The 27,659-nt window shown below is 57.0% G+C and overlaps 1 protein-coding gene across 1 annotated transcript; it reads right to left on the bottom strand.

Moving 5' to 3' along the window:
- Positions 1-83: 83 nt before the first annotated feature.
- Positions 84-22,683, bottom strand: PODN (podocan). Its single transcript, XM_021683911.2, has 11 exons — positions 22,652-22,683; positions 15,701-16,017; positions 14,306-14,399; positions 12,881-12,945; positions 11,189-11,298; positions 9,966-10,122; positions 9,545-9,660; positions 8,317-8,974; positions 5,132-5,280; positions 3,652-3,862; positions 84-1,028 (listed from the first exon to the last, which is right to left on the bottom strand). Exons 2-10 carry the CDS (start codon positions 16,010-16,012, stop codon positions 3,679-3,681), a joined length of 1,845 nt encoding a protein of 614 aa, XP_021539586.1. The 5' UTR covers positions 16,013-16,017; positions 22,652-22,683; the 3' UTR covers positions 84-1,028; positions 3,652-3,678.
- Positions 22,684-27,659: the final 4,976 nt, after the last annotated feature.

The following is a 27,659-nucleotide window of genomic DNA, read 5'->3' as shown; positions in this document are numbered from 1 at the left end:
CTGAGGTGCTTGTGTCCTGCCCACCCCCAGCCGGGCGCCGGCCCAGCACCTGACAGGAAGCACACACAGACACGGCCACGGGCTGCCAGAAAGGGGTAATGCTTTTATATTAGTTTTTCTGTAACAAGAAAAATCAGCTTTGAGGTGGGTTTTTTTTTTTATCATTTTTTTCTTAAAAAGAATTCAAAGTCCAAAGGCACCCAGAACTCCCCCACAGGCCCAAAGAATAAAAAAGGTATGTCATCAGGGCAGCTGGGCCCTTCCTCCTTGCTTAGCCCTGCCCCTCCACCTCACTCCTGCCCAAGGCCCCAGCCGCCCCGGGAGACTTTCCCTCTGGCCTCGGTGGGATTTCTGTCAAAGACGTGCCTGTGGCCAGCCGGGGCATGGCAGAGGGTGACCGCCCCAGCGGCTGGGGGCCAGGGCAGCAGTCCCAAAGAGGGGAACAGAAACGTCAGCTTCTGTGAGTTCCAGAGGGTGGCGGGCCCCTGGCCAGAGAGCTCCAAGATAACTCTGTCTTCTCCAGTGGACGGATGGACAGACGGCTGAGCAGATGGCAAGCTGTTCTGGCCAGTTCTGGCTGGGGCAAGAGGTGTTGGTGGCAGGGGCCACAGAGGGCTGTCTGCATGTGACTTGTTTGGGGGGGGGGGGGGGGGGGTCCATGGTAAAGGGAGCAGGCACCCGTGGGAGCCAGGGCAGGGTCAGACCCTTCCCCGAGTCTGCATGAGTCCAGGGGCATGATGGCGATGGAGGGCCTGGGAGGGGAGCGGAACTGTTCGGTGGGCGCCGTGCAGCCCGCAGTGTGTGGACGTGTCGTGGTGCCTGCCCATGTGTGGACGTGTCGTGGTGCCTGCCCATGTGTGGCTGAGGGCGCTGCCGGAACGGGTGGGGATGGGAGACTGTGTGCTCAGCCTGTGTGGTGGCGGCGGGCGGCTGGTGGGGGCGGCACTGGGTGCGTCTGTGAGCATGGCAGACCGGGGCTCACAGGGCACGGGTACGTGCTGCAGAAAGGGGTCCGGCGGTCCGCTGTCCTGCAGAACATGTGGAAGAGTCAGGGGCAGACCTGCCGGCTTTGGGAAGGTGGGCTCGAGCTAGGAGGCCCCCCTGAGGGGACTCTGGGAGGGCTAGGCCACTGCAGGCGGGAGGGGGAGTTGCTCCTGGGGGCCCAGAGCCAGCAGGCCACCCACTGGGCAGTGTTCTCCCTGACTGGCCAGGCCTGGTATCGACTCGCCTCTGGCCACTCCCCAGGGCCCCTCCCAGGCAACCCCCCAACAGACCTGCCTGAGGCCAATGGCCTCCAGAGGGGGCAGATTCTCCCCCATCCCAGGACTCCACAGCCCCCTCAGGAGGGCCAGAGCATCCTCACTGAACAGCTGGTCACCCCCCCTCCCTGATCCCCGGCTCTGCCTGAGGACAATTTCTAGACAGGAGGTCTCCACCTTCTCCCCTAGGGCCCCAGCAGCAGCGGAAGGGGACTCCCAAGCATGGCCTCTGGGCCTGTTCTCCGAGCTAGGATAACGACCCCATGCACATCCTTCTGTCAGCCCCACCTCCCTCTGTCATCCCCCCATGGGGTCCTCACCACCACCCTGCAGTCTCCTCTCTGACCCAAGCCCCTACTTCAAGTCAGTGTCCTAACAGTGGCCCAGGGGCCCCTTCCCATGGTCACAGCCTGACCCTGTGACCCTGCCAGCTCAGCTCATTCTGACCACAGCTCTCCTCCCGGCTACTCACCACACGGTGCCCACTCTCCAACGTCCCTCTCCAGAGGCCCTGCCCACCCCACTCTCCTGTCTACACCTCCTTCCCTTCCCAGACTGACCCCCAGGGTCCACGCTGCAGCCATTCGCTTGCCAGTACCCTCAACATCCTCGTTCCTTACCCTTCTGTCCCACACACCTGGCCAAAAACCCCGCCACGGATGGATCCAATGGCCCATCTTCTCCACACCCACCCCGGTCAGCCGAGCGCCTCCTGCTGCACAGAGAAAACAGAAGGCTGAAGGCATCGGGCTGATAGGACTGCGTGTCCAGCCACCAAGCCACTAAGCTGTGTGTGACTGCAGCCACTCGGTCCTCCGTCCCTCCTGCCAAAGCCGGTCCCTCCTACCGTCTCTACGGGGCTAGCTCCGCCCTGCTCTTCTCTGTCCCGTCTTTAACCCCCTCCTCCAGGCCAGCCCCTCCCCATCAGCGCTCCAACCGGCTCTGTTTCTGAACAGGGCAAGAGGTAATTGGAGCCCCACCTGAACCTCACACCCCCGTCCCCCTGCCACCCTCTCATGTCCTCTCTTCACAGCCAAACTTCTTGAGAGAGGTGTGTACGCTCCGTGGGGTCTCTCCTTGCCAGCTCCTTTCTCCACCCCCACTGCCCTTGAGGCCACTCCCCCACAAGGTCACAGCTGAGCTCCTCGTGGACAAATATGGGGGGTCCTTGCTAGGGCTCCCTCCACCTGCCTCTCAGCGCACTAACATGGCTGCTCTCTCCACAAGGGCCTTGTGCATGGGGACACAGTGTGTAGTCGCATGCACGCGTCCTCCACGCGTGTGCAAGCACGTACCTGTTCTGCTCCTGCGGATGTTCCATGGAGCACGTGCATGTGTGTCTGTGTGCACTATGTGTTCTGCAAGTGTGTGCTCTGTGCGAGCGTATGCGTGTTTATTATTTTTTTTTTTTAAGATTTTTAATTTTTTATTAGAGAGATAGCGAGCACAAGCAGGGGGAGCGGCAGGCAGAGGGAGAGGGAGAAGCAGGCTCCCTGCTCAGCAGGGAGCCCGATGCAGGACTCGATCCCAGGACCCCAGGATCATGACCCCAGCTGAAGGCAGACGCTTAACCGTCTGAGCCAGCCAGGCGCCCCGAGTGTATGTGTGTCTAGACACACGTGTGAGCATGGGTACATGTGTGTGCACAATGTGCCCACGTGGGGTGTTTGTTTTGCACATGCATATAATCTCCCTCTGTCCTTGACTGCCTGGGGTTTTCCTACCTCCTTCCCTCCCTGCTTCCCTCCAGCCCCTTCTGCAGGCTCCCTTGCAGCTGGCCATGGCCTCACACTCTCCCCAAGCGAGCTCCCTGAGCCTCCTGTGGCCTCCGGACTATTTCTAGGCTGATGATGGCTGGACCCCCATCTCCAGCCTACAACTCACTCTCCAGCCCCAGACCCGTATATCTGGCCCACCCCTGGGCCGCCGCCTGAGCCCCCCCCCCCCCCCCCCGGCCTATCTAACTCAACATTCCTACCACCTCAACAAATCTGCTCCCCCAGTACTATCATCCTCCCGGGATTCCAAGCTAGGTCTGGGGGCTTGTCTTCTCCCTCACCTCATGCCCAGCAGGGCGACTCTGGCCTCTGGAGTCTGCTTGTCCCTCCCCAACCCCCTTCAGGCCATCTGCTTGTGTGCATCCTCACTGGCTCCCCCATCACCTGTGGCCTGGCTCACAGCAGTAGCCTTCTCCTGGGCTCCCATATCCATTCCCTGCTTCCACCATCCCAGCCCCTGCGCATGTCCCATTGGGGTGCTCATCACCTTGGAGAGTCCCCAGCCTGTGCCAGCCTCCCACAGGCTTGCCAGCCCCTCACCCAGGGCCCATGCTGGGGTCAGGGATAGGACACTGGTGGGGAGAGGTCAGTGCGCCCCCACACAGACCACCTACCTATGTCACATCCGGTTCACCCTGTCACTATTGCCTCTCCTCATCCTCTTCATCCTCGTCCTCCTCGTCTTCCTCATCTTCCTCTTCCAACTGGCCCCGGTCCTTGGAAACGTCAGCAAACTCAAAGTTGCCTTCTATGTCCAAGACCTGCAGGTGCTTCAGCCTCCGGAAGGCACTTTCCACCACGGAGCCCACAGCCAGCTTGTTAAACCTGTGCGGGCCGCCATGTGCGGTCAGTGCCAGAGGCCTGACCCTCAGAGTCCCCACCCCCACCCACCCTAGCAGGGAAAGAGGGAACAAGATCTCCAGGAAGAGGGCACAGTAAGCACAAAAGGGGTGCAGGGCTGGGGGGGGCAGTGCTGAGAAGCAAGGTGCATCATGTAAGTCCCAGCTGTTCAGTGTGGCTATAGCTTGGAGCGGGGAGTGAGCCCAGACCCTGGGCCACTCATCTCCTACAGTGAGGGGCAGGCCCCCATCTGCAAATGCTCCAAGATTTGGGAGTGGCAGACGTGGGCGCCTCCTCTCTGCCTGGGATTACCTCCCTCTGGGATTAACCCCAAGGCCTGGGGCTCCAGGGTTGCCAGCCTAGAGTTGCCTGGTATGGCGTGGTACATAGGCAAGGCCATGGTCAAGCTGGGCCAGGGCGGCACTCGGGCTGAGGGGGGGCAGAGGCTGGGCTCTGATATCAGGCCCCTCAACTCTTTGTGCATTAGTCCCCCACAGGAGCCAAGGCATAGGTCACACTCTACCCCAACCCAGCCACCAATCCCCTGCAGGTGCACATTCTGCCTTCTCGAATCTGCCCCTTCTCTCTGAGTCCGGGGGTTGGTTAGGTAGGATGTTGGGAAGAACCACCCTGACTCTGCTGTCCTGGGGAGTGGGCTCCCCCATTAAAATCATCCTAGGGGCGCCTGGGTGGCTCAGTCAGTTAAGCACCAAACTCTTGATTTCGGCTCAGGTCAGGATCTCAGGGTCGTGAGATCGAGCCCCACCTCGGGCTCTATGCTGGTCATGGAGCATGCTTAAGATTCTCTCTGTCTCCCTCTGTCCTTCTCCCCTCTCCCTCTGTCTCTTTAAAAAAATAAAATAAAATAAAAAATTCATTTTAAACCCCACAGCTCAGTGAGGACCTGAACATCTGCCATCTGAGGCCCAGGCTCAATCCTGGCCAGCTGCGGGCACAGCAGTCACCTGCACTCTCTGGTACCCCTTCCTGCCACAGTAACATCAATAATGCCCACACGCACAGCTTGTTAAAGTTTCTGAAGTCGTTTTACAAACCTATAAACCTCACCAGGCCCGGCCAGACTGTCCCCACCCTTGAGAGCTGATGAAACAGAGGCTGAGGGGGTGTGGGATGTACCCAGGGTCACAAAGCCAGTCAGTGAAGCCAGGCTTCGAACACTGATCTAGCTGGTAGCTGTTCCCGGATGCCTCAGCGATCCTGCCAGAGCCAGGCTGACCCTGGGGGCCCTCCTACCTGAGAAAGATCCCTTTGAGGTTGGGTGTGGAGTCGAAGGCATTGGCGGGCACGGTGCTAATCTTGTTGTTCTGCAGGTACAGGTACTCGAGGGACTCGGGGAGCCCCTCGGGGATCTCTGTGAGTTGATTCCCAGCGATGTCCAGCAGCTGTATGAGTGACCAGGGGAGTCAAAGCACTTAACGTCTTGCAAAGATCCCACCCACCCCGTGGTCTATCTAAATCTTATGACAACCCTGTGAGGTGGGATCTAGAACTACCCCCATTTTCCAGGAGGGGAAACAGAGGCTCAGAGAGGTTAAGAGATCTGTCCAAGGCCACGCAGCCTGCATGAGGCTGGAACCCAAACCCTTGTTCTAACTATGTCCTGCCCAGCTCCTTCTGCCTTTCCACATGAATTCACAGCCAAGATATCTGGGTGGCACAGTCCCTCCTCCTTGGCACGCCTGTCCCCCACATCAGACTGAAGGCCCCAGAAGGGCAGAGGCCAGGGATCCTCCAGTCTTTGAATATCCCCACACTGGTCCCAGATGAGGGTGGGGGTGGGGGTCCATATGGGTGGGGCTGCTCATTCACGGACTTCAGAGGTCATGTGGGCAGAGGCTGGGAGCAAGGCTTCAAGGCCCACAGTGACCCTGGCATGGCAGCCAGCCCTAGGCTGGTCAGTCTCGGGGTTGGCACATGCCTAGAGTGCCGGCCGCAGGTGGCCAGGGAAATGGGGTAGTTTTCCCAGGGCGGAGCAAACATGCGGTGGCAGGAGACCTGGACGTGCATGGGTCCAGCGCCCTGCCTTCCCCAGGCCATCAGCACACACTCGCTCCCACACACCTGGGCAGGTACAGGTGCTTCCATCCTCCCTGAGCTCCCTTCCTCACCCCGACAGGCTGAAGCTCAGGGTCAGGAAACTGGGGGCCATGAATCGAGATTCAAGATTCAAGGGGAAACAAGCTTTACACACCTTGGGGAGCCTCCCCGTCACCTCCCCTACCCAGCAGGAATCCCTGCTCCCTGCTGTGTTCCCGCCACACAGCCCTGGCACCGCCTCATTCGTTCCAAACATCCTCAGTGCCCACGGGTGCCGGGGAAATGGACTCCACGGAGATGCTGCCTCTGCCATCGGAGGCTGCGGGCGGGGGTGGACCCAAAATCTGACGACAGCCGGTGGAACTGGGCTGTGTGGAGGGGACGCAGGGGAGGGGCCTGACCCAGCCTTGGGTCAGGGGAGCACAGCAGCCGGCACAGGCGGGGGCTCTGAAGCAGGGGGAGCAGCTGCTTTAGAGAGATCCCACAGTGCGAGGAAGAACCCCCCACCAGACACCTCATCCCTGACTGAAGTCACCCAGGCCGCACCTGCCCATCACTGAGGGCTTCCTGAAGGAGGTGACACCTGGACTAAGTCCTAGGTATATCACAAGCTCTAGGAGGGTAGTGCCCCTCCATCTGTCTTACTCCCCGCCAGGTCCTCAGTTCTAGAGCAGCTGTGTCTGCACATGGCGGAGGCCCGGGACAGGCTGCGGAACGAAGGAGTGAGCAGGTGTTAGCAGGGTGCTGGGCTTCAGCGGCGGGGCCAGGAGGAATGACACCCAGTGTGCCTGGGAGACTAAGGAGCTTGGCTGGGAGCAGAAGCAGGCCAGCCCTGAGAACTGTGGCAAGGATTCTGCTCTGGGTTCTAAGAGCAATGGGGAGCCATGGGAGGGTTCTGAGCAAGACTGGAAGGTGAGCGTGTGTTTTTCAAGATACCCACCAACTGCACATGGGATGTAGGAGTGGAGAGCTCCTATGAAGCTGGGGTCCAAGTATGAAATGGGGGTGTCTTGGCTTGGAGTATGGGCAGTAGGGATGGAGAAAAGTGAGTTGAGAGGTGTGACAGTAGAAATGGCAGAGTTCAGTAACAATGGGTGTTGGGGGGCAGTGGCATGGAAAGGGGGTGTCAGGGGCAGCGTCCGGGTCTCCCGTGGGCACCCCTTCAGCAAGTTAGAAAATGGAGTAGGTGGAGCAGGTGTGGAGGAGAAGACGATGGGATCTGGGCTCCTGAGGACAATCCACGAGGGCCTGGCCCAGGCAGCTGGATCCCGGTGTCTGGCCTTCAGCAGGGCCATCTGGGTGAGGAGAGACCCCAGCTAGCTGTTCCTGCAGGGCCAGCTGCCTACCCCCAGCTCCCACCCTGATCCGCCCTCAGGGCTGAGCCCTGCCTGCCTGCCCCCTCCCACTCTGTGGGCTCGCCCCTGCACCCCCCTCAGATATGCTCATCATGACTGCTCTCCCAAAATACAGGTACTGTGAGCCTACCACACAGAGGTCCCCGGGGCCAGCAGTGAACACAACAGACTAAAATGCCTGCCCCTCATTCTAGCAGAAGGGCAGGCAACAAACAAGCAGACAAATGACCTAATGCCCAGAGGGATGAGGATTATGAAGAAAAACAAAGCACAGGAGGGTGATAGCTGGTGAAGGAAGACCTCCCAAGCAGGTAACATTTGAGCAGAGCCCTGAGAGACAGGGAGGAGCAAGTCCGGGGGTGGGGGGTGGGGGGTGGAGGGTGTACATTTGGGGAAGGGGTCCCCCCAACCCCCTGTAGTGCAGCAGAGTGGGGGCACTTCCTGACCTTGCAGCACCAAGGCCCTGCCTCCCAGATTTCTCTACTCAAGTTCCCTCTTGGTCCTCACTGAGTGGGGGCTTTCACTTAGAGCCAGATACCCCAACTGATTCAGACTGTGGCCACAGCAGCCTCGCCCACTCAGCAGCCCCAGCATGCTTCAGGTAGCCTCCCCCAGCCCTCCGCACGGTGAGGTCAGCCTGCCTCCCAGACCTTGCGCCCTCCCCTCCCCCAAGCCCAGCCTTTCCCAGCCACCTGTTCCTGAGCCTTCAGATGGGTGAGCTTGACTCTCCAGTGCCCCCCGCACTGGCCCCACCCGCCCCTGGACCGTGGGCCTCCTACTTGCAGCCATGAACCCCCTTATCCCCACAGCCCTCCTGCAGGTGCTGAGCTCAGGCCGGCCATAGCAGCCGCTCGCTGCTGTGCCTGGCATGCCAGCCATACCGACTGCTTCCTGGTCTAGCCCCCACCCCACAGCCAGGCCCTCCCACCCACCCCTCAGCTGAGCCCACACGATGGGTGGGCGCGGGGCAGCCATGGCAGCCGCACCCCACCGGGCATGACCCAGCCCCTTTCCCCTCGCCCTTACCTGCAGATGGGCCAGGTCCGCCCAGGCCCGGGGGCCCAGGGCCCGGCTGCGCAGCCGGTTGCCGGTGAGGTAGAGCTCACGCAGCTGGGCCATGCCGGCCAGCGCCCCGCGTGCCAGGGCGGCCAGCTCGTTGCGCTTGACCTTCAGCACATGCACGTTGCGCGGCAGCCCGGGTGGCAAGGTGTGCAGCCGGTTACCGGACAGGTCCAGCGAGCGCAGCAGGCGCAGCTTGCGGAAGGCATCGCGGTGCACCTGCGGGCTGGTGATGCGGTTGTAGCTGAGGTTGAGCTCCTCCAGGAAGTAGGTGGTGGCGAAGTCGTCGCGGCCGATGCCGGTGATCTGGTTATGCAGGATCATGAGCGTGCGCACGCGGCGGGGCAGGCCGCTGGGCACACGCTCCAGCGCGTTGTTGTACAGGTGCACCGTGTGCAGCCGCTTAAGGCCCTGGAAGGCCCGAGGGTGGATGCCGCGCGCGTGCAGCTGGTTGCTGTGCAGCAGCAGGTACTCGAGGCTGCGGATGGGCGTCAGCACATCTGCGTCCACGCTCCGGATGGCGTTCTTCTCCAGGTGCAGCAGCACCAGGCTGCGCGGCAGGCCCGCGGGGACCCGCGACAGGTTGTTGCTGGACAGATCGAGGTACTCCAGGCTGGAGAGCTTCCTGCGGGGGCGGGGGGGGGGGAGGCGGGATGAGGATGGTTGGCGGGGGCCCACGTGGTGCTCGTTGCCATCATTCCTCCCGAGGGAGACGGCAAGGGAACTGCGTCTAATTCATCCCAGCTCTGCCGCTGGGTGACCCACGAGGGGACCTCAGTCCTCTCCCGCCTCTCCTTGGGTTGATGCAATGCTGTATTGGTGTAGGAAGAATCTAGCGTGGTTTCTGACACAAAGGAGCTTCTCTGAAGACCAGTTGTTTAAGGCCTTCTGTAGCCACCCTGGGCCTAAAAAGTGAAAATTCATTTGCCTTCAACAAATACACTCCAGTCTCAACTTTGTACAAGAAGCCAGCCTCTGAAGATGCCTCACCGGAACTTTGGCGGGCTTTATCTACACATCACTCGTTCTCGGGGACAGAAATGTCAGCAGAGGCACAGCCCCAAAGTTCCTTCCCCAGGAAGCTGGCCAGGGACAGGTGGGGGGTGGGGGGTGTGTGCGCGAGGCCCTGGCTGCTGGGCCGGGGGAGCAGCGTCCCGGGTCCCGGGCTCCCACAGGGGGCCCAGGCGGGGCTTACCAGAAGGTTTCGTTATCCAAGCCCTCGTCAGTCAGGTAGTTGTTCTGCAGGTACAGCTCACGCAGGTTGCTCAGCTCACTGAAGGCACCTGGTGGGATCTTCTCCAGCTTGTTGTTCTAAGGGGTGGGATGGTCGGGAGGGGAGCATGAGGGACAGCCAAAGGGTGAGGGCAGGGCCTTGGAATGAGATGTGGAGAGGGGCCTGGGGAGCCGTGGGAGGAGGGCCAGGCCTGGAGCATTCTGCATGTGATATCGACAGCCAGGTACCTGGGCTTCTGCCTCATTCCCTACAGTGGACACTGTGCCCTCTGGCCTGTGCCCAGGGCCCCACAGCCTTACCACTGGGCCTAAGTGGACCGGGGCTCTTCCCCCATTGCAGGTCCCTACTCTTTTGCTGCCCCTCCCCACGCTCTCCCTCCCACCTTGAGATGCAGCTTATAGAGGGCAGGCGGCAGGTGCTTGGGCACATGGCGCAGGAAGTTGCTGGACAGAATGAGGATCTCGACGTTGCTAGAGCCGTTGAACATGTTGTCCGGCAGCCCGGCATCCGCCAGTTTGTTGTTGTGCAGGTACACGGACCTGGGGAATGAGGCACAGGTCCTCACCCACCCGGGCCCCCTCCACCAGCTCACCTGATGAGCCTTCAGATCCTGCCCAGGTTGGGCCTGGGCCCAGGGTACCCTCTTCCCATTTGAAGAACCTCAGACCCCTCCCAATCCAGTCCCCCCTACACAGCCAAGGAGACCAAGGACCCACCTGAGGCTGCCGCACACCTCAGTGGCAGAAACAGGATTCTGGATCCCTGCCTGGCAACTCCACGCAGCTGGCTCTGAGTTCTGTGGGACTTCCCGCAGATGGGGACTGTCCCTGCCACCTCTTTGTCTCAAGTGTCCAGTACAGGGCCCAGCTCAGAGGAGGTGACCTCTCATTCATTCAGCAAATATATAGTGAGTGTCCCTATGTGCCAGGACTATTCTAGACTCTGAAGAGATAAGCCGTGGACACAACCAACAAGACCCTGCCATCATGCCGCTAACATACTAGAGGGAGCAAAGACCAGAAATAAGAGAAACAGAAGATATTTAAACATGGAAGATATAACTCATTCTTGCTGTGTGACCTCTCTTGGGCCTCAGCCTTCTCATCGGTGGGATGGGACCACACACAGTGACCCTGGCTCCTTCGGGGGATGGAGCCAATCAAGTGAGGTAACAGATTACGGGACAGAAGCAGCACTGGGGGTTGTCAGTACCCCCTAGCACCACCCTGCCCTGTTCACACCCCTCTGCTAGGAGGCCTCACTCCTTCCAAAGCAGCGCTCCGTGAGAGCCAGCTCTACCTGTTGGAAGATGCTTCCTTCCCCCACGGGCTGCGGAAGGAGGGAAAAACCCTCACCCAGCTCCCCACGATTCCGCAGACATCACTCTCTGATCTTGTCTCCTGGACAGATTCCTCTCAGCCTTCAGATCCTGCAGCCCAGGCACCCCCACCACAGCGCTGAGCCAGGGGCATCCTGCCAGCTGCCCAGCATGCCCCTCCTCCAGGGCCTGTCTGGGCTTTCTCGGCCTTGCTCAGGGCTGGGAGTGTCTGTCTCAGCTCCTCCCTCTTCCCCAGCTGGAGCCCAGGGCCCCATCTGACTTCTCACCTCAGGTTTGGCTTCTGGCCGAAAGTGAGCCCGTAGATCTTGGTGAGATAGTTGGCAGCGAAGTCCACACTGATCAGGGTATTTGGCAGGAACCGGGGTGCCAAGGTCAGCTAGAAAGGGAAGAGTTGGGGCAGAAAGACCAATGGAGGGCAGAGGCGGACTCTGGGTCCCCTCCAATTTGTCACCTGCTTGCAACCAGAGCCATCTTTCTCAACTGGAAACCCATCCCACTCCCCTGATAACACAAAAACAGAACCTCCATGGCTCCCTCCAGCCCTGAACATGGAAAGCCCTCTAGGCCTGGAGAGTCCTCCTGGTCTCTCCCCTCATTGCTCCCCAGCACAGACTCTCTGTACAGCCACCATGAGGACCCACACTCCTCCAGACGACCCGCCCCAGTATCTAGCCTTCATTCATTCAACAGTAGGCCCTGAGTCTGCAACATTGCAGGCCTGGTTCCAGGTGCTGGACATGCCCTGGGGAACAAAACAGAGAAGTGTCCCCATCCCCACCCCCTAAAGCTTGCATCTTAGTGGAGAAGACAAGGAACAAGGAACAAAAGTATCGGAGAGTGGTAACACGTTAGAACAGACTGAAGACAGAACAACTGGGTTGGGTGCGCAGGGAACAGGGGATACTTAAGGCATGAAGGCACCGCTAATGCCATCTGAGGGAAGAGCACCCATGGCGGCAGGGGCAGCGAGGGCAGGCCCCGCGTGGGGGCTGCCACGTCCAGGGGCTGGAGTAGAGGGAGTGAGGGGGAACAGGAGTTGGGAGGCCCACACACAGGCCCTCTGACCACAGGCCACGGGGAGAAGCGTGGCTTTCATTCCGGGTGGAAAGTGAAGCCTTGGGAGTGTTTGAGCTGGGGAAGGGGGGATGAAGGGGCTGGTGGACCAGGGCCAGAGGGGAGCCGAGGGCTCACAGTGGGACTGGGTGTGGGTGAGCAATGCACCCTGGATTTGTGGCTCAGACTCAGATTTTTTTTTTTAAGATTTTATTTATTTATTTGAGAGAGACAATGAGATAGAGAGAGCATGAGAGGGGATAGGGTCAGAGGGAGAAGCAGACTCCCCGCCGAGCAGGGAGCCCGACGCGGGACTCGATCCCAGGACTCCAGGATCATGACCTGAGCTGAAGGCAGTCACTTAACCAACTGAGCCACCCAGGCACCCCTCAGACTCAGATTTGAGTCTTGAGTGGAAGGAGTAGAAAGGGCTGGGGACGGCCATTGCATATGGCCATGATGCAGATGGGTGCTAAAGCCCGGGGAGGGGATGGGTCTCCTCGAGAGAGCTCAGAGAGAAGGGGCCAAGACAGAGCCCTGGGACACACCAACTGTTTTGAAGTCGAGTGCCTTTGTGCCTCTTCTCCTGCCGTCTCTTCAGCAGTGCCTCCCCCTTAGGGCCCCTGGCCAAAATCCTGTTACCCTTCATGGCCCTGCTCAAATGACACCTCCTCCAAGAAGCGCTCCAAGTACCCCCTCGCTAGTGGGGATGAGCTGTCACCCCCTACACTTCCGTAAGGCCTGGGCCTCTGTTTTCATTATCTGGCCACTCTGATGCCCTGCATTAAAGTGTGGGGTCCTACCAGGACCATGTCTGAGCAGCAAGGGGGACCCAGCGGCCACCCTCGAAAAGGCCCTAGTGAAAGTTCCCTGAGCTCAGCCCCAGACACCAGGGGGCCCCTTACCTTGTTATTGGCCAAGTACAGGTAATTGAGGTTGGTCAGATGTTCAAAAGCCTCCTCCGGGAGCCCTTCAAAGGACAGGCATCGGTCAGAGCCCTGGATGAAGGAGATGCTACAGGGGAGCACACCACCACCAACCCCCCCAATGCCCACCCCACTGGCCAGGATGGGGGAGGGCCCCCCTTGAGACAGGCTGGGTTCCGATCCCTTCCCAACCAGTCCCTGCAGGCCTGCCCAGCCCTCTCTTCTTTCCCCTTGCTCACAGGGGCCCCGGCTGAAAGGAGCAGGCGGAAAGGGCTCAAAAATGACCAGTCCTTCACCTGCTCGGGGCCACCCTGGCAGGAATGGGTCTTCATCAGGTCAGGCCACAGGGCAGAGGACCCAGCCCCGCCCTTCCTCACCAGGAAGGAGTGCTCCCCTCAGGTGTCAGAGACCCTCCTGACACCCAGCCGCAGGGCAGGGTGGGGCAGGGGCCCCTGCACCTCCCCACCACCTGGCCCAGCCCTGTCCCAAGCTGGCAGATGTGATGTCAGGACTTGGCTGTCGCTGGGAGGCCAGCCAAACTGGCCCTTCTCCAGTCCTTAGGCCAGCCTCTGACACTCAGTTCCGGGCTGCCAGCCCCTGGAGATGCTGGGACTCAGCCAAGTATCTAAGGAGAGGGAACAGTTACATAAACTGCGCGGCGTCCCTCTGGGGATGGCCCTGCTGCCGCTGAGTAGAGTGACGGCCACCGAGAGCGTTCAGCACCATGAAGGATGCTGCTGTGTTAACTGCTAGGAGCAACGAAGCAGTTATAGTAGTTACCCTATAAGCTACCCTATAAGCTCAGCTATGAATTAAAAAACACAAAGAAAAAAAAAGCCTAGATTGGACTATGCGGAGGGTTGTTCAACTGTATAAACTTCTCAAAACTCATCAAACTGTACTTTCACGTTGGGTAAACATTACAGTATATAAGTTAGACCTCAATAAAGTGGTTTTTTAAAAAGTGGAAAGAAATATACCAAAACATCAATACTGATGAACTCTGTGTGGCAGAATTATGAGTGGGTTTTTTCTTTTCCATTTCATTTTCTACATTTCCAAATTTTCTATTATAATCATAAATTATTTTCCTATCAGAAAAAAAATAACCTTTTACAAATCGAGGATTCTACAGCTCTTTGATTCTAAAGGCCTTCTGTGTATCTACCTACGAGCTCTGACAAAGGCCCTGGGAATCAAAGCTTCTTTGATTCTCAGGCACACCCGGGGGCAGGGGGGGGGGTGCCTCTCAGGCAACCTCGGGGAGCCCCTTGCCCATGGGGCCTTGCTGCCAGCCCAGCCCTGCTGTTTTCCATATCCCAGGATCCGCGGGGTGGAGCTCCTCCCATGGGCACCAGTGCCCCGCCTGGTGTCCCCGGCCCCGGGCTCTGGGGCATCCCTCACCTCGGGAAGTCAGGCGATTGTTCTGGAGGTTCAGAGTTTCCAGCCGATGCAACCTGGAGAGCTCCCCGGGGTAGATCTTCTCCAGCTGGTTGTTCTGGGGGTTGGGGGACAGGGGTGGTGAGGAGGCCTCACTAGAGGCCCAGGGCTCCTGCCTCAGTAGAGACTCACCCCCACCCCAGTCCCAGGAGCCAGTCCCTCGGTTGGGCACCTCCGTTGGGGTTCACCCCCATGCAGACAGACCTGGGGCTGGGCCAGGCCTGGGTCTGAGCATGGGAGGCCCAGCAGGGACCACAACAGACATGCAGGTCTCACCTTCCAGGAGCCCATACATGGGCATCTAGAGACAGTTCAAACTTGGAGTGCATCTCCCCTCCAGACCTGCTCCTTTCATGTTCCTACTTGGTGACAGGCATCCGCAGCCCGTTCTCCCCACCCCAAGCCAGAAAATACTTTGGGTTCCCTTTCTTGATGGGGAAAAACCTGTGGTCCTCACTCCTTTTGGAATGCTTTACCACCTCCTCCAGAAGCCTTCCTGAATTGGATTGGGGCCTGGATTAGGAGCTGCTCTGGGCCCCGCTGCACTAGTCCTCTGTGTCCATCTGTTACCTTTACCTGTTTAGATCCCTGTCTCCCCACCAGACTGTCCAAGTCCTCCCTCCGTGCCCAGCATCTGAGCTGGCACCAGAGGGGTAGAGCAGGTACCCAGGAGACATTTTATGAATAAATGAGTGAATGAACCAACAGCGAGTGTTGCTTTAACTTGTCCCTTTCCCTCACAGGCTACCCTGGCCTTGGACTCCCACCACCATCAACCTGGACCCATCAGCTTGGGTGACCGTGGGCCGGTCCCTTTCCTTCACTGGGCTTGACCTCTGGGAATGGGTACAACAGCCCCCCCGCTCCCCCAGGGCTCCTGGGCCACACGAAACTGGTCATGGGTGCACCAGCACTCCCAGAGTCCCCTGTCTGGAACACTGTGTCCCACTTCTCAAAACCTAGCCTATCAGTTGGAGAGAGTACTCTATCCTCTGAGCCCCCAGAGCACTCTATCCGGGTCTAATTTCTCTTATCTTCCTGGCCTGAAATGGCGTCTGGGGCATCCTGTCCATTCAGAGGGTTGGCTGCCAGGCAGATCCGTGTCCATTTCTCACAGAGTCTGACTCTGGGGGGTCTCAGCCCAGACTCCCCCAAGCAAAACAAAGCAGTTGTAATAGCACGGTACTCTGCGACCAGGGCGTCAGAGCGGGGACCGCCCTAGCACCCTGTGTCTGGCGTTGGGGAGCCACAAGTTCTGGGGGTTCTGGACGAGCCGGGGGCTGTGGGCAGGGGGATCGGGGACAGGAGCCGCGAGTGTAGGGGGCAGTGCCGTGACCGTTGTTGTGATGCCCGCGTCACCTGCAGGGACAGGTGGTTGGTGTGCTCAGGCAGGTCCCCCGGGAACTCGCGCAGGTCAATGCCACCGCAGTCCACAACGCCCTCCTGGGAGCAGGCACAGTCTCGGGGGCAGTTGATGGTGACGGGGCCAGGCCCTGGCTCCTCGGGTCTCAGCACCAACACCGGCCCCTCCTCCACAAATTCATTCTCGGCAGGGCTCAGGCTGTGGGTACCACTTCGGCCAAACCCCGGAGACCTCGCTGTGCCCACCAGTCCCAGCCGCAGCTGCGGTGGCAGCAACAAGATGAGCAGCAGTACCCTGCTCCGGGCCATGGTACCTGCAGGTACAGCAGACACAGGGCGAGGGCCCACAGAAGTCAGGACGGGGCCCTCCTGGGGTCCTGGGCACACATCTGATCCGCTGACTGCCACCCCTCCCTTCCCCACCCGCCTCCCCGTCATCAGGCCTGCCCTCCGGAGGCAAGGCAGCAACCCTTACCCGGCCTGGCCCCAAGGAACCTGTACCCCCACTTCACAGACGGGGAAGCTGAGGCCCGGGATGAACTGTGACTTGCAGGGCTTGGCTGGGACTTTGCGGAGCTCTTGCTGCCCTGGCACAGGCGGGACGGGAGGCTCTGCGCCTCCTCCAGAGCCACAGGGCCATGGCGGGCCAGCATCAGCAGGGTGCATCCCGGCTCTTCAGCCTGCCACTCTAGGATGTTCCGGACTTGACCCCGTCTCTCTTCCAATACCCCCACCCCAGGTATACCGGTCTACCTAGTAGATCCTCTCTCCAGGCCTTTGCACATGCTGTTCCTTCTGCCCGGAACACCCTCCCCCTCTCTTGTGCAGTCAGCAACTTCTCCAAGAACCAAGGTCAGCGTTGAGCTGCCCCAGGGCTCTCCCTTACTGTGCTCCCTAGGGTGGGGCATGAGTTGGGTTGGGCTGTGAATACCGGAAGGTGTCCTTCTCCCACAGAGGGCCGTGAGCCACCCTCAGGGTCTGGGTGGAGGCCCAGCACAGGGCCGGCACAGAGCAGGCCTCAGGTGAATGGACCTTCCCAGTTCCTTCTTCCTGATGCTTACACCCTCACCCGGGCCTGCTGTGCTCACATGATTGGGGCTACCTGCAAGAGACCACTCCCCAGCACCGCCCTCTAGGGTAGCAGGGGTGGGGGACTGGGGATGGCCTCAGGCCATGAGGAAGATGCAGGGGTCCCATCTTCTAGGAGCGCAGGGGCCTAGCTTGGCTCCAGGGGGCTGGGCCCTGGAGTTCTCTTTACAGAAACTCACTTAGCAAACATCTCCAGGGAATGCTAAGTTGTGACAGGCCACAGCCCAGGCGCACTGACTCTAGAGTCCCACAGACCCCAGTTTGAGTCCCCTTCCAGCACTGCACGGCCCTGACCTCCCTGAGCCAATTTTCCCATCCTACAACGCAGACGATACATCTAAAACCACAGCGTCTGCGAGGAGTCGGCACGTGGCCCCTCCTAGGGGATGGGCTGTGGCCGTCACTGCTACAGCAATTACGAGTGCAGGCATATAGCAAGCGCTTGGCCCTGGGGGCGGGGGGCACGCCTCAGTCTGAGGCCCTCACCCTGGCACTAGATTGGGGGCCACAGCCCACACAGCCACTAGAGAGGTCTGAGATGCTGGGCCTGGAGAACCTGGGAGCTGGCCACCAAAGCCGACGTCTGGTTAGGAAGGCAGGCGGGGGAGCCAGACCGGGGCTGCAGTCAGCTCTGGCTCTCAGTTTTGTCACCCACTAAACCTCGTCTTCCTCACCTGTCCATAGAGGTTACCAGAGCTGCCCTCATGGCGAGACCGTGAGAGTCAGAGAGAGGCACATACTGCACACCGTAAGTGCTCAATACATGTTAGCTCTTCCTACCACTAATATCCGTGGGCATTGTCCACTCCAGAGCCCCCTGCTTCCTCCCCTTCTCTTGTCCAAATCCTGCTTGTGTTTGCAGCCCAGCCCCAGGCCCACCGCCCCCCAGATTTGCAGACTCCAGCCTTTTGCATGAATTCCAGCTGCCCTGTGGCAATTGCGACGTTTCAGACACTGCTTTGTCCCACTCGCTGGCTCAGCCAGCTCTCCAAGGTGAGGTCCCGTCTGCCCTCAGCCCTGTGCCGGCACAGGGGACACAAGCGAGGTGGCAAATTTCCCTGCCCTCAGTCTGAGGGGGCAGCAGAGTCCAGTACAATAACTCCTGCCCAGACTGGGTGAGCCCTCTGAGGCCCCAGAGGAAGGTGTGAGGACGGAGAAGAGGGGCAGCATGCAGGCTTCTTAGAATCCATGTAGGTCTAGGAGGCCTAAGCAGACTCCGGCCCCAGCCCCTGGCCGGGCAGAAAACCAGGGAGCCTAGCACACACACAGCTCCTGGGCCCCAGGGATCAGTTGGCAGCAGCAAGTAACTTGCGGCAGCCTGGCCCTAGGCCCACCCTACCACACCCCTGCTGCCCCATCCCCTGACCAAATGGGCCATTAATCCTCAACCCGTCTACAGTCCATCACTCCCATGCACATTATAACCCTCCCCCCGCCACCCCCGACTGGCTCAACAACCTGCAGCCCCTGGAGCCACCAGCATTAGACCAGAGTCCCCCTCCCTCCCTGCCTGTGTGATCCCAGACCAGGGCTCTGGGAAGGGGAGTGTGGGCACAGGCCCAAACCCCAAATCAATCAGGGCAGGAGGCCAGGGAGAAAGATCCTTCCCACATATCTTTTTTTTTTTTTTTAAAGATTTTATTTATTTATTTGAGAGAGAGAGAGTGAGAGACAGAGAGCATGAGAGCGGGGAGGGTCAGAGGGAGAGGCAGACTCCCTGCCGAGCAGGGAGCCCGATGCGGGACTCGATCCCGGGACTCCAGGATCATGACCTGAGCCGAAGGCAGTCGCCCAACCAACTGAGCCACCCAGGCGCCCCCCTTCCCACATATCTTGTGCACTCACTGGACCAGCTAGTTTTCCTCCCTCCCCTTTCATTTGTATCTGTAAAGATCTATACACTGTATCTGTAGAAATGCTTAATTTATATTAACATTAGGAACCATATTGAAAATGCTATCACCGTCACTTTATAGATGAGGGAGCTAGCAATGGGACTGGCCAATGTGACACAGCAGGTAAGTGGTGAAGCTGAGTCCAGCCTGGGGCCCTTCCCTGGGCCAAGCACAGCTGGGCACTAAGGACCCAGGCAGACCCCACTCAAGTTTGGCTCTTGCCCTTAAGAAGCTCACACCTGCCCTGTCCAATGTGGTGGCCACATGCGGCTACTGAGCACTTAAAACGGGGCTAGTCTAAACTGAGAGGTGCCTTAAGTGTAAAATGTAGTGTACATGGATTCCAAAGACTAGTACAAAAAAGGATGTAAAATAGCTCATTATTAATATTAATGATATCTCATAAAATATTTATTTTTATATTCAGTTAACTTAAATAAATTACTGAAATTAATTTTACCGGTTTCATTTTACTTTTTTTTTTTTTTTTTAAAGATTTTATTTATTTGACAGAGAGAGCACAAGCAGAGGGAGAGAGAGGGAGAAGCAGGTTCCCTGCTGAGCAAGGAGTCCGATGTGGGACTCGATCCCAGGACCCTGGGATAGTGACCTGGGCCGAAGGCAGCCGCTTAACCGACTGAGCCACCCAGGCGCCCCTTCATTTTACTTTTTGAGTGCGGCTTCACGTTACATGGTGGCTTGCACTTACGGCTCACGTTCTACTCCTACCGGGCAGTGCCAGCGCGGACGCTAGCTGTGCTCTGAGTATTATAACCCCAGTGTCATCCAGGTGCGATGGAGGGAAGCTAGAGTCCGTAGGGGCCAGAGGAGAGCTGATCATGCCTGGGGGTCAAGAAGGCTTCTCTGAGGAAGCGAAGCCTTATCTAGCCATGAAGGACGAATATCGGGCAAAAGGGAAAAGCTGACATAAGCAAGGAGGTCAGCAGGCGCAAGAGAGCCCATTTGTGACCTCTACAAAGCTCGCTAGAGTGTCTGCTGGGTGTTGGGGACTGGGAGGGATGCAGGTGGGCAGTCCAGGCCAAGAAGGGATTGGAAGCCAGGTTAGGGAGAGTGATCCTTATCTTACGATCTTAGGAAAGATGAGGAACCACTGCAGAGCCGGAGTGTGGCATAGGTGGGTTTATGGATGGACCAGTGCGGAGCTCTCCGAGGCTGTGCAATGGTACAGGAGAGGGGTAGTTGGCCTGGTCTGGGCAAAGAGAGGTGCTGGGATGGAGAGGAGGAACTGGATTCACAGGAGAGGCAGGAAGAACAGACCAGGCTTGGAAGCTCCCATCTCCTCCTCTGGACCTTGGGATCCTGGGCAGTCTCAGCTCCACCACCTGGTTTTCTGTGTGACCTTGGCCATGTCATGGCCCATCTGAGTCTCAATTTGTTGTTGTTGTTGTTCTTCTAACAATGTTGAGCAAGATTAGCCCCTAAAGCCCCTTCTGTGTGCTCAGCCACGCTGGGAGCTGTGTGTGGAAGAACAGAGGAGAGCAGGCCCCTGGTCTCTATACATCCCGAGTGAGGAGCCCCCCCCCGGTGAGGAACAACTCACACACTGGGACAGCAAATGGCCAGTGAGGGGAGCAGCTCAGGCTGCAGTGAGCTCTTTCTCAGGGCGAGCGCTTTAGCCACAGGAGGACATGGTTCCACTCCTGACTGCTGTGTGAGTCTGGACAAGTCACTTCACCGCCCGAGCCTCTGTTTACTAGTCTGGGCAATCCTCATGAGGATTGAAATGGAATGACATATCCATCTGATGTTGGCATCAAGCAAGTGCGACACACACGGGGTTACTGTTACTGAGGAAGTCCCCGGGACCTGCTGCCTCTCACCCCACCTACCACCCCTGGGGAACCAAACCTCAAGGCCCAGAAGGGCTTAAGTGGGGGATTAAGGCAAGACTAGAAGAAGGAAAGGGAAGGGAGACCCAAATCAGGACACAGATCCTCAGCCCCTAGCAGCACCTTCCTTCTCCACTCAAATACCGTAAAAAATCACTAATCACCCACTGTGTGCTGGGCCCCAGACAGCTGCATCTTACCATCTCTAATAGAAATCCCCAAACTAAAAGATAGTCTTCCTACTCTGCAGATAGGAAACTCAAGCACAAAGGGGCTCCCATTGCTGCCCATCCCCAGCAAACTGCTACTCAAATGTCCCTGCTCTGGGTAGCTGCTGCTCTCCCCAGACTGGGTTAGGAGGTTCTTTAGTGCTCCCACAGCACGCCTGGTCCACTGCATCCTGCAAGATTTGGCAAAGCCTTTCCTGACTCCCCAGGCATGGAGCAGGTGCTCAGGAAGTGTTTGCTGAATGAAGAAATGAAATTGTGAAAGGCAGAAAAGATTTGCAACGTTATCTGGTCTGACCCTCTCAGTTTACAGATTAGTATGTTGAAGTTAAGACCAGGACTGGAATTTGTGTCTTCTGACTCCTGCCCAGAGCCTTGAACTGCTCTTGAAGGCTGAGTAGGAGCTCTCCAGGGGGACAAAGGGGAGGAAAAGTACTTCAGACAGAGGGAAAGGCATGAGCAAAGGCACAGTGTGAGGATGGAAGAGGGAGGTGCCTTTAAAGAAAGGTAAACAGGATGAGGCAGGGGAGGAGCTTAGGGCTGGAGGTCCAAGCCTCCAAGGGTGTCAGCCACTATGCTAAGGTGCTGGTGATAGGGAGCCATCAAGGGTACCAGGCAGGTCATGGTCAGAGGTCTTATGTATGACTGTACAGGCCTAAAGATGCCACCATCAGTCACCCATCCCCTAAGATTCAGATAGAAAGAACAAAGTATGTTCCCACAAGATTGCGTGAAAACAGTCACGTGAATCTAAGATTTCTTAACTTGCACTCCAGGCTCCAGCAGACTGGGCCGTGGGCCCTAAAAGGGGACATGAGCACCCAGGGTCTCTCGCGGTTCATAGCAGTGGTGCGTCTTGGAGCCGCTAGCCCACAGCTTCACTTTTCCCCGCCGGCCCAAAGCGCAAGGGCAGCCACTCAGCTTGCGGGGGGCCTCAACGGATCCGTGATGCGCTCCAAGTGCCAGGCGCGCATCCCTCTGTGCCTTGGGGCCCAGGGACTGTCAGAGCCGCTCGCACCCTCTTGCGGCGCCCGCTCCTCTCCTTAAGTTCCGGCTGCAGCTGCCTCGCACCCGGAGACCCAGCGGCTGCCCTGCCCGGAGCCCGCCACCGCCGCCTCCCCTTCCACCTGGCGGCTCCTCAGGGATTCTAAAGCCCCCGCCCCAGCCCGGCGGTTCAAGGACCAACAACCTGGGACTTCCGCCGCTTCAGAGGGAGGGCGCCGACCTCGCTTCTCGCGCTCCGCGCCCCCCCTTCCTCAGTCCAGCTGTCCCCGCGGCAGACAGACGGACACCAGGTGCCAGCTGAGAGCTCTGGCTTGCCGAGTGCGCGGCGCGGGGCTGGGGAGCCAAGCCGCGAGCGGGTCCGAGCGGTGGTCGCGCGGGCTCCGCCACACCTGTCCGCGCTTCCCGGAAGCACACCTCGGCCCCGCTCTAGGACTCAGTTTCTCTGTCTGTAACCAGGTTGAAGGGTGAACTAGCCGGGGTGAGCTGACGTAGAAAGACGCGCGTCTCTAAGTCCAGGGGTCCACGCCCCTCCCCAGTTCCACCTGGCCCCACATTCCCGGTCGCCTGCCCACGTCCTTCCACTCCCCCCTCCCATCCGCCCTCAGATTCTTTCCAGATGTGCGCGGGGGGGGGGGGGCGCGACCAGCCTCTGGCCGGCGAGGAGAAAAGGCCCCTGCCGGGGTCGCGATCGCGGAGGGGGTCGCACGCCCAAGGTGGAGCTCTCGACTGCGCACTCGGTACACCGCTCCCACCGAGGGGGCGAGTGCGGCGGCCCGGCCCGGGGTAGCTGCGGGAGCCGTCCGGACCCGGCGGGGACGTCCGAGTCCGCTGCCCAGGCTCGGCCCCGACCCCTTGGCCCACCCGGCTGCCCGCGCCGGGTACCTGCTGCGCCCCTGCGCCGCGCCGCGCCCCGCCGGCCGTCCGCGCTGTCCCGAGTCTCCGCTGCGCTCCGCGGGCGCGGGCTCCTTCCATTCAAGTCGAGCCGTGAGCTCGGCGACGCAAGTTTTGTTGTGGGTTTTCTCCTCCCCGCCTCTCTCCCGCCCCCCCTCCACACCGCGTGCATCTGCTGGACGCCGGCCTCCTCCGGACACAGGCGTAGGGTCCCCACAGACGCGGGGGAGGGGAGAGGGCCTGCCCCCTCCCCGCGTGGACTTGGCCAGGCCCCCCTTCCCGGGGAGGCAGAGCCCCCGCACCGACCCCTCTCCCCCTCTCCGCCCCCGCGGGGCCACCGTACCACGCCCCCCCACCCCCACCAAGAGGCTGGGAAGGCGGGGTGTCTAGCCCGCAACGCTTCCTAGTTCCCGCCTTCCGCAGGGGAACTGGACCCCCTTTAGGCCCCAGCACCTGAGAGGAGGGCAGGGGAGAGGGCCCCTTCACCCAAGTGCCTCTGAGCCCAGTTTCTTCCTCATGACTGAGGATTCTGCAACCGCTCCAGGCACGAGTACCTTTCCGTTCACTCTTCCACCCTGGGGTCCTGGGCCGTGGCTAACGGGGCCGCCAGCCAAGACCCTGCCGGGCCCCTTCCCGGAAAAGTTCCCCGCCCTCCCCGACAACCTCCCCCCTCCCCCCCCGCCCCACGCCCACGTTGACCCTGGGCCCAGAGCCTCCTGGGCCTTGAAAGACTGTAAATTGGGCTGGGACTAGGGTGCACGCGGATCTCAGTCGCCGGGAGACAAGGGGGTTGGGCAGTGAGCCCTCACGGCACCATATTGCTCCCAGGAGCTGAAAACGTTTCCAAGTTAAGGAGCATTAACTACTAGCAGCTGAAGCAACACTGTTTGGCGCCAGGGGCTTTGGCGGTAGACCGCGGTGGGGCTGGGTTTCGGTGGTACTTGGCACCTCCACTGCCTCTACAAGGCTCTCCCCATACCTGCTCTGGCCTGTGGGCAGGGCACCCACAGCTACCTTACCTGGCTGCCCTCCTACTGGACAGGGAGAAGGATAAATAACTCAAACTTGGGACCACTTGCTCAACTTAAATTACCAATGCCCTGAATGAATGAACGGCTCATGTAAAGGATCTTTCATGGGCTTCTGCTGCTGCATCCTGATTGTAGCACATACATTACTCTCTAAGCTTCACAACCCTGCAAGAGGATTACGGTTGGCCCCATTCACAGGTAAGGAGATCACCTGACAAAGGAAAAGTGATTAACTGAGTAAAATGGCCAGGTTTACCCTCCTTCCCCACAGCCCAAGTTCTTTCCATGATGGAAACAGGCAATTAACTTGAGAAGGCAAATGCAGAGCTTGCATTTGAACCCAGAGCTGTTTCCATTACATCAATAACTCAAAAACAGCAAGAATGAGAAAGGGAAATATTTTGCCTTCTTTGGCCTCAGATTTCAGTTCTCTCTGAGCTCAAACTTGAGAGCTAGTATGATTCACAGGACTGGACAGGGGCCAACCCAGAGATGTATCTCCTGTCTTCTCAACATTGAGCCTAGATTCAAGTGGAGCTAGAACAAGATTCTACTGACTTGAATACCCATGAACTAAAAATCTTCTGGTCTAGAAGGACAATGTGAACCAGCACATACTGAATACCTACTAAGTGCCAGGCACTGTGTGAAATCCTTAAATATCTTAATCATCCCAATCCTGAGGGGAAAGTATTTTCTGTTACCTATAACTGCTGGGGCCAGCCACAGGGCACACCCCACATCTCTCCCACCTCACCCCCAGAGAAATAGGCTTTTCTGTGGAATGCCAAGCCGGTGCCCACACATACTCTGTAGCTGTCGGGTGCTGTCGACACACACACTAAAATCACCTGTCTGAAACAGAATATGGAGGAATCACTCTGAGTGTCTCTGGTGGAAAATGGAGGTGATCCTGGTGCTCTAGAAGGAAATCCTCTAACTTTCCTAAGAGCTGTAAAGAGTTGAGTTTCAAATTGAGGGTTCCCAATCCACTTGTGCTGCTTTGGTTCCTTCATGCCTTATTTTCAGCTCCTGTTTAATATTACTTTAGTGCCTGCTGTCAAGTACAAGCTTTGGACTTAGATTTGGGTTCGAATCCCAGCTGGGTTCAAATGGAGACATGAATAGTACCCACGCCTCACAGATTGTCTAAATTAAAAGAAATTGGAAGTAAATGAGAAAATGGAGGTACAGAACTCCTCACAGCCCCTGGCACATGGCAAGTGTTCAATAAATAGCAGCTGTTATTACTGCCAAACTGTCACCGAGGCCTAAGCATCTATGAAACATTATTAAATAGAAATGACAAGTGGCAAGAATTAACCAGAAATCTCTGCATTATCCAGGGTAAGCGCCTCTAATTCAAAACAATGAGAAACAAGAAAACTCAAAAGAGGGGAGTAAAGACATACATGTGACCAGAGAACTAGGAGTGAAAGACAAGAGGGCTCTCATGGGGGGTTGGTGAGGAAGAAGGGGAGATTAGGTGTTGTTATACCTTCATCATCAGAGAAGAAAATAATTCCTCTTACTTTGAGCTGAGAGCTCAAGACCTTTCCTTATTAAGTAGCAGAGTCCCAAATACTGAGCTCTGGCAGCAGCTTGTTTTCAGCACAGAGATCAAATCACATGGTGTTGTTTTGTGTATATGGATTCCATCTGAAAGATCTTGATAAAAGACAAAACATCAAAGAACAAGCAGGGTATGATGGAAGAACCACAGGCTGAGTCAGATACAGAGAAGGTCTTCTGGGATCCTTGAACATCCCATAGAAACTCTTTTATTATTGGACTTTTTTATGTTTTTCATCTCTTTCCCCCATTGGATTGTAAACCCTCCCGGGCAAGAAGCTCACTTCATGTTCTGCAAGGGCCCTTTCCAGCCCTAAAATACCAAGACTGTAGTAGGCAGAATGAAGACCCAAAGATACCCACACCCTAATCCCTAGAGCCTGTGAATGCTACATTATGTAGCAAAAGGGACTTTGCAGATATAATTAAGGTTATGGACTTTAAAATAGGGAGATTATCTTGGATTATCCGGTGAGCCTAACCTAATCACGTGAGGTCTTGAAAACACAGAACATTCTCTGGCTGGAGGCAGGAGAGATGAGGCCGAAGGGGAGATCAGAGAGATGTGAAACATGAGGACTCCACTAGTGTTAAAGGAGAGGGAAATGCAGGCAGCCTCTACGAGTTGAGAACCCCAGGCTGCCGCAAGCATATGGAGACTTCAGTCCCACAGCAGCATGTCACTGAATTCTGTCAACACCCTGAGTGAGGATGGAAGCAGATTCTCCCCTTGAGCTTCCAGATAAGAGCTCAGGGCAGCCAACGCCTTGACTTCAGCCTCAAGAGACCTGGAGCAGAGAAACCAGCCAAACCCACCCAGACTTCCAAGCAGCAGAACTGTGAGATAATGGATTCACTTCGAGGCAAACCACTACATTTATGGTAATTTGTTAGAGCAGCAATAGAAAACTAATACAAACATTAGTAACTAAAACCAGTATATGGTACAACAGCATTTTCCCATACGTCATTTCACTTAATCCTCCACAACAAGCCTGATTGTATTATTGCCCCCCTGTTTTAGGAAACTGATGCTCAGGGAGGATAAGTTACTTGCTCAGGTGGCCAGTTAATGAGTGCTTGAGTCAAAATTCACACTCAGGTTCCAACTTCAGGGAGAGTGGTCACCTACACTGCAGCTGCCATTCTGTGGCCTTAAGGTTCTACTGTCTTCAGCTAAGTAAAAATGGGGACTTCAGAAAAGACAAAAACAAACAGACTTGGGCTGCTTTCACACGATGAAAACTGAGAAGCTTTCAGTACTCATTTCTTTCTGTTTCTTCCAAAGATATCTAGTAAGTCACGGAACAAGTCAAGTTATAAACAAGTATTAAAAAAAAGTCTTTCTGACACAGAGAAGAAAAGATTTTGATAAATGGCAAAAGGAGAAATCCTCAAGAGAGTGGCTGTCAATGAAGTATTTTCTGCCATTCAGATGCTCTTCTAGCCATCTTCTAGCCTTCTAGTGTTAAGGCACATCTTTCACAGGTGCCCTGTTTTGCCAGCCTGGTTCAGGAACATCTGTGTTGGAGCTTTTAGTCCACTCTTTTTTTTTTTTTTAAGATTTTATTTATTTATTTGACAGAGAGAGAGAGACAGCTAGAGAGGGAATACAAGCAGAGGGAGTGGGAGAGGGAGAAGCAGGCTTCCCACTGAGCAGGGAGCCCGATGCAGGGCTTGATCCCAGGACCTGAGCCAAAGGCAGACGCTCAACGACTGAGCCACCCAGGCGCCCCTTTCAGTCCACTCTTGACCAGTTTTTATTGTCAGGCAGTTCAACTGATTTTTAGTCTGAAATTCCCCTTTTATAGTTCTTCCTATTAGTTCTAATAACTAGGCAAAATAACCCCTCCCTTTCATTGGTCTTTCCATCTCTCAAACATGTGTGAACTGTTATCACACCCTGCCCTTGGGCATCACTTTGCCAAGCTGAAGGCTCTTGTCTGCTTGCCTAGGTCAGTCTTGTCCTTATACTGTTGTATCTTCACATCTGAACTTCTTTTCCTTATATTTCTGTTCAAATGAAGTGTCTAATCTTAAACAGTGTTCTGCACACTCAGAAGTTGCTATATTCTAAAAGGTGAATTACACAATATTTTACAAAGAAAAAGAAAACATACTGCTGTTTGGTAGAAAACTGTAGCACTTACCACTTCTCAGCCTGCAATTTAAATAAACAGCAGACTACAATGAATTTCCCCCAATTCTGCATAAAAGTTTATGGCTACAAGTTCAGTAAATAAAAGGTCAAAATGCTTACTACCTGCTGCTGAAAACAGCACTGTGAATATTTACAAAGTATTTAAGTGACTATTAATAGGATAGGTTAAATGGACATCACTTTTTGCAATAAATTTTGGATATGATACATTAAAAAAAATATTTCTGCAAGAAAT

The sequence above is a fragment of the Neomonachus schauinslandi genome, chromosome 4 (genome assembly GCF_002201575.2).
Source record: "Neomonachus schauinslandi chromosome 4, ASM220157v2, whole genome shotgun sequence".
Classification (NCBI taxonomy): Eukaryota; Metazoa; Chordata; class Mammalia; order Carnivora; family Phocidae; genus Neomonachus; species Neomonachus schauinslandi.
This window is presented reverse-complemented; position numbering and strand designations above follow the sequence as displayed.